The 14,801-nt window shown below is 38.2% G+C and overlaps 1 protein-coding gene across 4 annotated transcripts in view; it reads right to left on the reverse strand.

Annotated features, from left to right (window-relative positions):
* grik2 (glutamate receptor, ionotropic, kainate 2) overlaps window positions 1-14,801 on the reverse strand; it is a 134,550-nt gene that overhangs the window by 37,483 nt on the left and 82,266 nt on the right. For all 4 annotated transcript variants that reach the window (XM_058052758.1, XM_058052761.1, XM_058052759.1 and 1 more), the window contains exons 9-12: window positions 14,670-14,777; window positions 10,475-10,588; window positions 6,211-6,417; window positions 2,856-3,079 (exon numbers count right to left, since the gene is read on the reverse strand). In XM_058052758.1, coding sequence (XP_057908741.1) covers window positions 2,856-3,079; window positions 6,211-6,417; window positions 10,475-10,588; window positions 14,670-14,777 — 653 coding nt within the window. The remainder of the gene's footprint in view (window positions 1-2,855; window positions 3,080-6,210; window positions 6,418-10,474; window positions 10,589-14,669; window positions 14,778-14,801) is intronic.

Below are 14,801 nucleotides of genomic sequence, written 5' to 3' on the forward strand. Positions count from 1 at the left end.
GCAGCAAAATGTGCAAAAACTAGTCACTTTATCATCCAAATCTCCTAATTTCTTTTCATAAAATCAGCCTCACGTTACACACAGTACACATGTAGCTGAATAATAAACAATACGTATCACAACTTCTCATCAATCCAAATTGTGTTGCTGCAGTTGCATGCATGCGTGTGTACGGGATAACACAGTTTCTGTTTCTTCTATACACCTATACATATTATATATACAGTACAAGATAATATATACAGTGCTTAAAAAAATATATTACACTACCTGAGGCAGCTCACTAGGTTTCTCTGAAAGGTCAGAAATTAATCAGGCATAACATTGAACTATAAAACTTGTTTTTCCCTGTTCGGGAATGTAATCTTAATCCACACATCCGCAAATATAGTATATACAATTTATCATTTCATAAAAAATGTGTGAGACTGTCATATGCTACACTTTTACAATGACATGCAACTACGTATACACAACATGCATTGGTGTTTCGGAGAAAAGATGGTAAGATAAGGTAGGGGGGGAATTGAAACACTTACCCAAACACTTACTTAGTGTGGTGCAAAATAAAATAGTTGCATATTCTGAGTCAACTTAGATGACAGTTGGTGCATTTTATTCTTTTGTGCAATCATAATGCCAGTAACATCAGGAAACATACTTGTGTTAACAGTAAAACTGTTCGGGGTTATGGCTGAAAGACAGCTAGTCTCCTGAAAGTTTTAGAGTTAACACGTACTTTTCTTTTTCCTCACCATGCGTCAAAATATGGAGAAAAAAAAGACCTGGGTTCGATGCTATTGTTCATATTTCTGAATGTGAGTGTGAATGGTTGTTTGTCTATATAGGGCATACCCCGCCTCTCACCCAAAGTCAGCTGGGATAGGCTCCCCCCCCCCCACGAGGATAAGCGGCATAGAAAGTGCATGGATGGATATAAGCTGCAACCTTCAGTGCAAATGACCAGCACCATCAGCAAAGAGCGAATGTGAATAAAAACAAAAGCAACAAATAAGTAATAATTACTTGAGACAAGCAAGTAGGAAGCAAGACTGATTGTTCCCAAAAGAGATGTTAATGCAGGAGACAAGGAAGAAAGGAAAGAGAACAAGGACGCAAGGCAATTAACTAAATGACACATAGCTTTTTTGCACCCTTGCTGTATTATTTAATGCTTTTTGCTCATTCCTAAGAAAAAAAAATTAGAGGCTAACTAGTTTGCTTGGTAGGTTGCTACTGTATGTTAAAAGTAATGACGGCCTTGCACAGACATCCCATAACGTGCATGTAAGAGTAGCACAAGATAGCAGTTGTGCACCAGTGTCCGTTATTTTATAGATGTATGCGTTGCCAGATGCAGACTGGCAATCAAGTGACAAAGTATTCTAGGTCCCTATTTTACTACAACCTTTTGAGGCATGGTGAGAGAGAAAAAGAAAAGACAGTAAGTACTTTTAGGGCGTACTCACACTAGCCATTCGAACCGTGCTTTGGTGCACTTATTACCTGGAGTTCGGTACATTTGGATAGAGTGGGTACTCTGATCCACGCTCAAGTGTGATTGGAAGACGTGGGCACATGCATATTAGTGTCAGTACCTGACAATTGCTACTCGCCGGTTCTTAATGATAAGTGCCAACTTTCTGAATAGAAATAAATATGAAGACTCAAAATAATCCACAAAGTCAAAAGGACTAATTTACTCAAAAGTACCTTCATGCAGTGTAAATGCGACATGTTAAACGATATAAATTGTAGAACAATCCAATTTTGTCACTTCTGATATGATACCGATATTGCAGCCCTGAGTTTCGATTCCAATATAGAGTTATTATCAACACGAATTATACATATTTTTATACTTATTTTGTGTAAAATGTTAGAAAAGTGTGGATAATGTACATAATATTAATCAAACAGAGAACAATAGTCAGCAACAAGTAAGTATTTAAACCCGACAGTACTAACCATCGACACAGGCTAGTCATTGAGCAAAATAAGCAAATGTAGCTAATGACTAACGTTTTTGCAAATATTTCAGACAACCTTTGTTGTTTGATGGAGGAGACATCGGTTTGTTTCTTAGTCTCTTTGGTATTACAAAAATCCGTATACTGTTTTTTGTGATGCTGCTTCAAATGTGCGATGTGGTCAGTCGTATTAAACTTCCCTGGTTCGGTGCCACCGGAATGACTTATATTGGAGAATTTCGATGCAGGGTGAAATAATTATAAATATTAGATCAGTATACGATAAAAATAATGACTCAAAATAATCCACAAAGTCAGGTGAATTGCAGTAATAAATGAGGTGTACAAGTGATGGCATGAACAAATGCAAATCCCGCCCACGTCTGGCCCGGTTCGAATGGCCTACTGTCAGGGTAAAGTGAGGAAAAGTTGGGGGAGGGGCAATATACCAGGCACATTCCTATGAGTGCACACATTCATTGTCACACTATCGGACACATCCACACAACATTTGGTACACCTGTAGGGTCTGTGTTTCGCTGTGTGTCGGTGTCTCTAGGGGTTTCCTTGTTCCTAGTATCAACCCTGCAACCTTGCTATGCGCCACAAAGGATTAAATACATTTAGTTGTGATCCTTGATTGATAATTGATTGATTCCTGAATTACACTAAAAAGGTCACACGGCAATGATGGAGAATTTCTGACTTTTTTTCCATGACAATTGATTAGTAATCATGTGGAGGATTCCCCAACTCAGCATACTCGGGATACAGCGCCTGTAATTACTGAGATTAATCTCTTGTTAGTCATACGGTTAAGACTGACGTGAACGACACTGAAGCAAGATTCCGACTTGTGTGTGATCACGGTTAGTGACATGTTACCTGGCTATGACAAACAGCACACAACTGACACCCAAGTAAGCCAGCAGAATATACATCCAGATATCTGGCGAGAGAGGGTTGAGGAAGGAGAAGACCCCTGGGTTGGTCCCATTTGGCTTGCGGTAGAGTATACTTATACCCAACGTCATGAAGGGCTTTGAGAAGTCAATAACCTTCTCACGCACATATGTGATGGCTAGGGGGGCCACTGCCAGATCAGCTCTCTGTCAATAAAAAACATAAAAAGAAGAAGGATAGGCCGTAAGTTAAGGGCACAGGAAGTGTTTAGAGGCAATCAAATTAAGAAAACAGGATCTATACACGTTCCATGTTCTTTTGCAAGGCACGTAAAGCCTTTTCTTACACCACTTTGTCTACTCAAGTTAAATAATGCATCATTTTGTTTAATTTCAGTGGAATTCACATCATTAATATATAGTATATCTAATGGTGAGCATTGTCTGAAAATCAGAACAGTCAAAGGACCGTTTATCATTACACTACAGGGAGTGCCGCAAATAGATTTGTGAGTAGAAAGGCTTATTAGGATTAGTAGCCTCCCATTTGACTTGCAGACTACAATCAGACAGAAGCTGAGAAGATACTTTAGCACTGAAAAAATGCTGCTGAATGTCTAAGATGTAAACTTGACTCCTTATTTCTAAAATCACAAATACTTAAACTTGCTGATATAGTTCATCTTCAAACAGCTAAAATAACGCATACGGCTAAAAACAACCAATTACAGTAAACCTCGGATATATCGGACTCGGATATATCGGAAATTCGCTCACAACGGACAGATAAAAAAGAACCAATTTTTCTGTAATGCATTTCCAATAAATATATATATATATATATATATATAAATCCGATATATGCGTAAAACGGACATTTTCCGGTATACGCATATAACGGATTTCGCTTATATCGGACAAAACCAGTGGGAACAATTGAATCCGATATATCCGAGGTTTACTGTACCTAATAATGTCATCCAATACTTCTCTACAAGAGAGGAGAAATATGATCTCAGGGAAGAACTACATTTGAAACACTACGTTAAAAAGCCAAAGCATTTCAGTATGTGGAATCAAACTATGGAATGGATTGAGTGAGACCCTCAAACAATGCACAACGATGAGCCAATTCAAGAAACAATACAAGCAGTTGATGTTTGCTAAATACAAGGATGAAGAGTCTTGAACCAGTCATGATGTGCTATATATATCACTATATTGACACTTACTATGGTACCCATTATGTCATTGGATGGTCATATCACCTCGTACTTTGGTACGAAGTACATTATTTAAAAAAAAAAAAAAAAAAAAACTAAAACTGTATTATGGAAAGCAGGAAGTGAACAAATGTAACAGGTACTGATTGTAAAAGTACCAGATGGAGGGGTAGGATTTAATAAGCTTTGCTTCTTCCTACTCCTTTTGGACATGTGGAACTGTGAACTGATTATGTGATGCATTCAATTGTAATCTGATGCATGTTCAAATGAAATAAAACCATTACCATTACCATTACCATAAACCATCTCTCACCATAAGTCAGCCCAGACAGGCTCCGGCGTGCATTCATTTATATGCTTGGCTTCATTAGCCTCTGACCATGTCTTTCTTTGTCCATTAACAAAAGCACTTCTGTTGCTGTCGATTTCCTATTTACCACAGGAGCCTAAAAGTAAGATACACTACTCTTTATTTGGAAACTGTAGGGGGAGCTCTAACAGGGTAGAACAACAGAGAAGGTCCTTGTCCTTGACACAACTCATTTTCTCAGCTTTATAACCTTTGAGCTTTTACATTTCAGCATAAAACATATTACTCAACATATCTTGGTCCTTGATGTTATTAAACAAAATAAAAAAAATAAAAAAAGATTAATAAACACAGCAGTCATGCAGTACGAGGAGCAGAAGTATGACTTAAGAAGTACTTGACACCTTCCGGGTGTTGCTTCTAATGGGTCAGATATTGACTGTAGACTTTGCAGTGGCAGCTATTTTTCTGGCGATGCAGTTTATCCGAACTGGGACTTTGTTGGGAGCAATTACCGGCACTGTGAACAGATTGTGTATGTTTTAATAGGGCCTACAGGGGAAACAACTCTTGACAGCCTCCATGCTCTCCTCGCATCACCGTACTCTCAAATATGTAGCTACAAGTTACCAAGCTCAATTTCACGTTCGGTTCCGATGACTGTCAGAGAATGTTTCTGATGATTCTCAGAGCAGGTCAACTCAAATCTAGAATATTTTGGTTGTTGGGGTCTCAAAGTAAGCAAAATGTAGACTTTTTATTGTCCCATTAAAGTATACAGCACATACTTTATATAAGCAGACTAACTGATGCGTTCAAGATTGTTAAAATTGTTGTTGTATAGCAATTCTGTAGGGGTGTATCTTTATTATTACAAAGTGAGAAGCTTCAGATTTAGTTGTGGCTGCAACAAGGCACACCAAATAGCCCTCTAACCTTGGTTAGTGTCATTAATTCGTTCCAGAAGGTGTGACTTTAACTGAAACAGATGATCACCAAATATGTTTTCCCATAAGAATAAAGTAAATGTAAATCCAATTGATTCATTGTAGAAAGCCAAAACACAAAACATGTCTTTATGGTTTTACAATTATAGTTTGACATTAGGGTTGCAGGTGACTGGTAACCAGCCAATCACAAAGTAAACATAAATATGAATAAATTATTATGAATGAAATGGATAGATGAGCATTTACATTTACTTCACTGAAGATATGATTCTTGACGATCACACACTGCCACCTTCCTGTTTTGACATGAGTTGTTTTTTTTAAGTCAATGGTCTTTCTCACCTCAATACTGTAAACCAAAATGGAGCCAAAGAAAGTTGCAAGTGTCAGCATTTTGGTAAAGAAGGTGAGAAACATTATTGAATAAAAAAAAAAGAATAAAAAAAATAATAAACTCATGTCAAAACAGGAAGACGGTGTTCATGTTGTTTTTTGTCTTTCCTTCAATGAAGGTAAACCTTAAATGTTCATTTGTCACTCATATGCATTTAGAATACTTCTATGCATGTAAAAGGTTCAATATATATGTAGCTTATAATTTACATTCAAAATGCATATTCAGCTGAATGTGTTGAGTCAAGTTTATGTGATTTTTACGGAACGCCCCAGGTTACTAGTTAGTTCCCATTAATTGTCATTAATTCTCATGGAACTTTTCCAAATTCCTCCTTTGCAACAAACATCACAATTGAGAGAATGTTTATTCAACACTGTTTTTTTACGTCCATAACATCGAATGACATTCGTTATGTCACACAAAAATAGCTGTAGAAAAAAGACTCGGAGACTTACATGGTCCATTAATTCCTTCACCATACCATTCCACTGGCCGGTGTTTTCTTCTTGGGCACCATATTTCCCATCTTCCACCAATCGGATTTCATAGGTAAATCCCAAGATGTTGGCAAGCTCTCTCAGCAGGTCTATGCAGTAGCCCTCAAAGCGGTCATTTCCATACAGGGGCTTATCAGACTTCTTGAACATTACATATGGCTCCTCCTGTGGAAAAAAAAAAAAGGGAAATATTGTAGCAAGGATAAGTCTGTGTATGCTTGGTATTGAGTGGCAACTCACAGCTATGGGAGTGGAGCACGACCGTAAAAACAGATATTAGTTCACAAGGTAGGGAAGGTGTGAGACTCTTGTGTGAAATATCTTGTAATGTGAAATAAGGTAAGTGTACAGAGAACCTGCTTCACCATTAAAATATGAGAGATGATGACAGAAAAGGGATTTTGACACATCAGCCCTGTTCACATCAACAGTGCAAATGATAAATAAATCCAACCTGTTTTCAGCGAAGGACATATATTGAAAAATGAAAGGATGAAAGGACTTTGATATTATTATATTTTGATAGAAGGCAACACGTGCAGATAAGTTAAGGAGTCATATATGTCAAGAAAAAAAATGCACTTTTTGCTTTTTTTATTTCAAATGTTCACGCTTATGAGCAATGAAAAGAGCAAAGCTATAAGAGGGAAATTGTGTTTGTGGCATTGGACAACCAGCTCATATTTGGTCTGCAGTGTAACTTGTGCATGTTCATTCATTCATTCATTTTTCTACCGCTTTTTCCTCACAAGGGTCGCGGGGGTGCTGGAGCCTATCCCAGCTGTCTTTGGGCGAGAGGCGGGGTACACCCTGGACTGGTGTCCAGCCAATCACAGGGCACATATAGACAAACAACCATTCACACTCACATTCATACCTATGGACAATTTGGAGTCGTCAATTAACCTAGCATGTTTTCCACAGAGGGTGGAATTGAACCCTGGTCTCCTAGCTGTGAGGTCTGCGCGCTAACCACTAGACCGCCGTGCCGCCACTTGTGCATGTTTTGTATTTTTTTTATAATGTGACAAAAGACTCGAAACTAGGAACTAAAGGACCAGGACTAGGAATTGATACAGTGGTACCTTGGTTAGCATTGTTTTTTTTTCCAAAATTTTGCCTTAGTGTGCATTTGTTCACTTGTTTAGTGTCCAAAATACTCTCCATTTTGTTTACGTCACCATTTTGAATAACGTTGCCAAAAAAACAACATACTTACACATGATAGGGAGCCATTTTTGATTGCTCATATCAGAGTAGTAGAGAGCTACACCACGAAACACAAAAAAAGTACTGAGACAAGGCTGTAAGATCTCCGAAGACCGTCATCATTTTAGAGAAATGTAAATGTGTATTTAAGAGTCAAATTGCATGTTGAGTACTATAAATCTGTATATGTTGGCAGGTCTGCACTAATATTGAAAGTACTCTCCGCCTCTCCCGGCCCCCTACCATTTTACTCAGGCCACAGGGGGTCCCGCCCCACTATTTGAGAAGCACTGGTCTAACTGATAATGTGATAGGATACAATATTTATAGCCTTCTCTGTTCCAAATCTATTCATGGGTGTGTGTTTTTTTTGTTTTGGTTTTTTTTTACTACTGAAGGGTTTTGTGTAAATGCAGACTTGGGTGGTCTCTGTTTCCCAAAGACATTACACACTATGTAATCTTCATTAGTCAAAAAGGAACTTCACTTTCATCACATTACAGTAGTGATTTCCAAAGTAGATAAACCATTGACGGGCCAAGATCTTAACAGTAATTACTTCATGTTTTATGGTACATAATCCCTGGGAAAATGATGAGAAGCTGCATGAAAGTGTGCATCAATCAAATGTAACAAACCCAATTATTGTCAGCCCCCCCTCCTTTCCTCGCTGTTCACAACCATCTAACATCTCCCCATGACTCGATCGTGATATGGCAATTACTTCCACAGAGAGTTGTTAATAACAGCAATCCAATCACGACACAGCATGCTCACAAGGGAAGAAGGCCCGTGATAAATAATGACAACCCGCAATTTACTTGATATTGTTATTATTACACTTGCCTTGGAAATAAGTGGATAAAAAATAGTTAGAACATTATTTTGCGTGACCCGTCTCAGTTAAACGGGTCTAATTACGTTTTTAGGAAACAGTCTGTCTTTTAAACACTTTTTCACAAGATCCTTCCGTTTTGGAAGAGATTGCTCATTTTGCAGCAAATATCAGGACTATGCCATCTTGAATCAATTTGAAAGGTCATTGTAATATTTTCAAGGTACAGTAATTCCTAGTTTATCACCATACTCAACCATGATGAGTCGATTTCTGCAATGGATGATTCCTTATTTTGAAATCAAACATATTCATAGTTACAAAAAACATGAAATAGCACCCCTATAGTCACCTTTACTCTTATATACAGTCAATTACTGTATATAAGAGAAAATAAGACATATAAGGTATAATATAGATACATGTGTCAGCATCAGTTATCATACAGGAAGTTATATAAGTACAGTAATTTGTGTCTCATCAATGGAACATTACTGACACCTATTGACCAGTGAACAATATTACACATAGTCTTTGAATGTGTCTTCTGAATGCCTCATTGTACAGTGGTGCTTTGGTTAGCATCATTAATCCGTTCTAGAAACGGATTTTCAACCACAGCCACCTGACAATGAGACTGACTCCGACAATGATGAGAGGGAACCCAGCATATTTGATGGCAAAATTGCTAAGAAGTTCAATTAAGAAGATGAAGGACTTTATTGGAGGAAGATTGATTACATAAAAAATACAGTGAATATATTGTTAAATAGTAGATTAAAGTTCAACAAAATTCACTGTTTTGCTTTCGTTATTTTTTTTAAAAATTTTATTCAGACTGTGTAGTGCTACTAATTCACCATGGAACAATTAAAGTTGACAGTTCAGGCAGTAGGAAGAACCATTTTTTTTGCCGTCTTTGGGCTCTCCTTTTGCTGCAGTTCCGAGTGTGAGTTCATGTTGAATAAGAAAATAAAATTTGCTTCTGCATTCAACACTCCGCCTCATACTACTGTTCTTCAACCGTATGTTTTAGAATGCGTCTTATAACAAACAAACAGTAAAATGCAAGGCAAAGTTTTTGCAAAAAGTTTGGATATTAACCAAAAAACGCTAACCAGGGCAAATAATAGTAGGTCATATTTAACAATGACACAGAATGAGTTATTGATTAGGAGATTATACTTTGATGAACAGTGATAAAGTAAAGGCATGACATCCAAAGTGTGAAGTGGTGAGGGATGGCTGTAATCGTATTAACACTTTTTTTTTAATGATGATGCAATCATTATATACATATAGTACTATAAATATGTATACAATGGTCTTTCTGTTAGTTTGGCAGCTGAAGCTGAAGTACACTTAATTCACACCCTTAAAATCACTGCTTGAATAATCCTGCTTTGCACCTTGCAACAATAACACAATATGGCTGATTTAATTAATTGGAGGAAAGCAGGGTCATAAAGCATGAAATCAATTCCCGCTGCCTGAACCTGCTCTCATCAAACTCAAGATCACACTCAAATAGCAATTCCACAGTGCTAGACAACATCCCTAAAAATTGCTTTAAAAATAAGGGGCAGATTAGATAGCATTGAGGGAACACAATACTTCTTTTGATATCCTTCCAGTGTAAACTCATTTTTTACAGCATTTATTCAGGTTTGTGAGTTTGCAATCATTTATTCTCAGTTTTAATGGTGTTTTGAATTTAGTTTTTTTTTTTTGCTTTAAGCCTTATGAATGTCACATTTCAATCGATGAGTGTTATCACCTATGTTTGGAATTATGACGTCTTTCATTCATTCATTTTCTACCGCTTATTCTCATGAGGGTCGCGGGGGTGCTGGAGCCTATCCCAGCTGTCTTCAGGCGAGAGGCGGGGTACACCCTGGACTGGTCGCCAGCCAATCACAGGGCACATATAGACAAACAACCATTCACACTCACATTCATACCTATGGACAATTTGGAGTCGCCAATTAACCTAGCATGTTTTTGGAATGTGGGAGGAAACCGGAGAAACCGGAGAAAACCCACACATGCATGGGGAGAAACTCAACACAGGGATAGCCGAGAGTGGAATCAAACCCGGGTCTCATATCTGTGTGACCTGCGTGCTAACCACTTGTCCGCCGTGCAGCTCAATTACAATGTTTTGATTAAACCAAATACCAGTATAGTCGAGATGATGAGCGTTCGGTTGGATAAGGAATCAGAAACGTTGGTAGTCTTCCCTTTCTGGCTGTCTGTCATATTCAGGCCACTTGGAGGGTCCCAGGTGCCAATCTAAAAAGAAATCAAATGAATTAAAATCAAAATCAGTAACATTTGTAATTCATCAGGACATGTAAACAACCGACTTTACTTGTCCCTTTTGTATTCCGATAAACTAGCTGTATTGATTGTCTTGATTCGGTTATTATTATCTCAGTGGATTTTCAGTCTAATAGCTTCTCATAGAATGCCTTCTTGATAAACACACTCACAGAGCACAATTAGAGTTGCGCAAGCGTGACACGACTGATGGAAAATTAATGGAAAAGGCAGACGCACAGCTTAACACTCACTTCTAGACAAACTTGATTTACACTTTCTAGAACTGATCCATATACTCTATTCTGATTCTAGCGCTATATGTAACCAGATATATTGTTTTTATTTCTTAATGCACTTTGAAAAACGTTTAAATTGTGTGATCATGGACTACTTCTCTGATAGCAACGCGTTCCAAAGAGGCTAAACACAAGTAATTCCCATTACAGCACATAATCCATTCGTCCATTTCTATACTGAAGATCCTAATCAGGGTCCTAGTAGGAAGTGGTGACTTTCAATTTATGGAATTTAACACGATCAGAAAAATAGAGATATTTAAGCGATGTGGAGAGATATTTAAAAAGAACAGCAGACATTGTCAGACATCAGAGGTTCCACGACAATGAGCTAATTTACATAATACTTCACAGTTTGTCAGTTTTACATAAGCAACTACTATCCATCTCAACCAAAAGCTAAATAAATCTGCATTGTTGTTCTATTGGCTCTAGTCTGAAAAAAAAAGTTTAAATTTAAAGGAGATACATGAGAAAAAACCGGAGTGGCTCTTGGACTTCCATCTTCTATCCTCTGTAAGGTTTCCCACATGTCTCTACATAAATTCCTCCCATTGCTAACCCTCTGCCCCGTCCTGCCTGCTTCCGCTGAGCATCACTCGGAAAGACCACAAAACACTCCAACCCACATCAGCTAAAGTCCTCTCAGGGCTCCTCAGATGCCACATGCAGGAACTTGAGATAGGCTTTGTAATTGTAAATCAACTCTTTAATTCAGTCTTCATGAGACTGGAGGGCTTCTGAAGGGGTTTTTATTAATAGAGTAAATTATTCATGGAGGTGCAGGCACACATAGGCCGGAGGTCGAGAGCTGCTAAGAGGCTCAAGCCAACGTGGATGCTGAAGTGTGAAGTGTTTGTACTTGTGTTTGAGTATATTATCGATAAAGAATGTGTTGGAAAGTTTTTTTTCTTGGTGAAAATCTGAATATACAAATTATCTTTGGAGGACTCTGGCGATAGTCTCAAGATACGGATACAATTGAGCATTTGAATATGACAATGTAAAATTACATTGGGGACCTTCCTATGCATGTAATTAGTCCATTAATCCATTCCAGAAGGTCCAACTAAATCAATTTTTTACATAAGAACTTATGGAAATCCAATTAATTTGTTCCATTTTTTTCGGCCCTTTGTATTGAGTTGTGGACTCCAGCTACACACAATAACCAGCACAGAAAGCTTTCTAGATCTTCCATAATCTGCACCTATTCCAGCTGTATATCTTTGGATTTCATGTTTCTTCTTGATTTATTCCACCCACAGCCTGCCTCCAGGTACGCCCACGCCGCTGTGATTGGTCACACTCCCACACTCTGAATGGTCAGTAGCTTTAGCATTTTAGCATTTTGCACAAAATCGGTCATTACATGTTTTTGCGGGATTACTACTACTTGGGTAGACACGCTGATTGTGGTGGGAAATGGCTATTAGTAGGGATGAGCTATCTGTATTTGTATCAGTTCACCCATCTAAATGATCTGTATCCGTATCTGTACTCGGAGTGGGCGGGTATAAACCGGAAGTGGGCGTGGTTTAACAGGCATGGATTGATCAGAAGTTGCTATATTATTATCCCACTATATGTGTACTGTATATATGTCAGTGATCTGTAAGACTTATTATTAAATTCTGATTAAATTAATTGACTGATTTTAATTAACCAAATTAACTGATTAATTCTGATTCATGCAAATATGCAATGATGGCAAACAAAATGTTCCTGTTTCATCTTTCTTCCTGTGGTTTCTGAACCCCTGCATGCGTATGTCGTAGTAATTAGGGCTGTCGATTGATTACATGTTTTAATCAATATCAGTTGTACTTCGATTGTGATCAACCAAAATTAATATTCTGTTTAACATATTTTACACATGATAAAAATGCAGACAATTATGCTTGATGTAATTAAACACATGGCTGTTGTTTATTGTATTGAATGATGTCCAGAAGGTTCTCAACAATACTAAGGGTCATTCTAATATTTTAATGCATTTAACATTTGAAAATAAACATTGATGGTGCAATTGATAGTTATCTTCCGGCTTTCTCACCGTGTTATTCTTCTGCACAAAATCAGTTTTATCCTCATGTTTATTCCTGGATGGCTGCATCCAATTTATTTTCATTTTGCAGTAGATGGCTTTCATTGAGGTGTTGCGGTTTCATCATAAATCTCTGGCTACAGAGGAGGGGGCGGGGGGTTGGAACGTTGCCTTATTTTTGCTGTGTTGATCTTTCCTAACTTTGGAAACATTGATTCAGTTTGAGTCTTCTGCTTACATCTGTATGAAATATGGTGGTATTTGCCTTTTTCACAAACTGCTGGGTAAAAGCTAAAAAGAGGAAACATACAGTGAGTTAGTTTATTTATCAAAGCCAATATGCCAATTAAATGAGCACACATGAGCAAATATAAATGATCATCAAATGGGATTTATCACTCAAACCTGACAAGTCCTGACAAGCAGTGTTCCCTCATTTACTGCGGGGGATAGGTTCCCAAAATAGCAATAGTAATCCGCAAAGTAGCCAGCATCATTTTTTTTAACAATTATGATGTGTTTTGGGGCCGCAAAACCCCTCACCATACCGGTTGCAGTCCTCTTCCTTCAAAATAAAGATTAATTTACAGTATTCCATAATGGCGCCCTATAGCGCATAACTTTTACATTCCTTCATCTTGTCCAGAAGTCCAACCTGTCGGTTTTGTTGGCGAAACTTTGCAGCTTACGTGTGAGTTTACGGCCATACTACCCTGAAAACGCCCGATCTCGGAAGCTAAGCACACTGTCATGTTTCTATTTGTGTATATAGTTGGCTTGTTATTTACACATATATTCTGGTTAGTACTTTGATTATATTTGTTTGCCATTTATGTGGTTTAATTGTCACTTTAGTTAGTTAGTTTTTCATTTAAAAGTCATTGGTTTTGTTCCTAATTTCTCATCAGTTTCTCCTTTTTTTGGAGGTGATTGGTCGAGGCACAAACATGGAGGCGCGCCGATGTGAGCGCAGGCCAGAGGCTGATCACCTTGATTGGACTCTCCCAAGTGTCACCTGGAGGAGGGGGGGGTTAAATGGGTGGTTGGGTAATCTAAGTTGTTATGTGTAATCGAGTGCTTAAATGTATACAGGAAGTGAAACTTCAGTGTGGTACTCTTGAAAGACTTTTGTAACATAAAAGAGGGGGGTTATAAATGGAAATAGGGTACCTTTTAGACGTATTGAATCACCCTCTCATTGGGAACTATGGTTGGCCCTTCATGGGTAAAAAGGGGCTAGGTGAATTGTTTGGGAGGAAGCCTGTTGTGTGTGCTGGGGGAAATGCTGTTGCACAGTCTGGCAAAATAAACTTGAAGAGCTCTCAAGCCCCTGTCTGGTGTACATTTCAGATGCTATGGCTATCCCGGGCTAGTAAGAGGCCATTTTTTCCAACTTAAAATCTTACACAAACACACAAAGACTGCAAGCGAGCAAGAGAGCTAGCAAGAAAGCTAGCAAGACACGGCAGGGTGGCACAAAGGATATTGATTGACAATAGTCTATAGCCAATCGAGATGCAGACAGACTAGCAGACCCTTTTCTTAAAGGGCCAGCCTCTGCCTGTCATAGTGTTCATACATTGTAGTTAAAAAATAAGCACTGAAAAAATGTGGGCGAATCCGTAAAAGATGACCCGTGATAGAGTGAGGGAACACTGTACTGATTATTTATCCACGTATTTATGAATGCACATATAAACTAGGTTACCTTCTCTAGCCCTTCCTCCTTCAGGCTGATGACATCAAGGTCAAAGTCTGTCCTCAAGCCATTGGTCTGGTTGAACGTTATCCTCCCAGTCAGGCCATCCCAGTGAGCCTATTGAGATAAAATGATACACAC

This window comes from Doryrhamphus excisus, chromosome 17 (genome assembly GCF_030265055.1).
Source record: "Doryrhamphus excisus isolate RoL2022-K1 chromosome 17, RoL_Dexc_1.0, whole genome shotgun sequence".
Lineage (NCBI taxonomy): Eukaryota > Metazoa > Chordata > Actinopteri > Syngnathiformes > Syngnathidae > Doryrhamphus > Doryrhamphus excisus.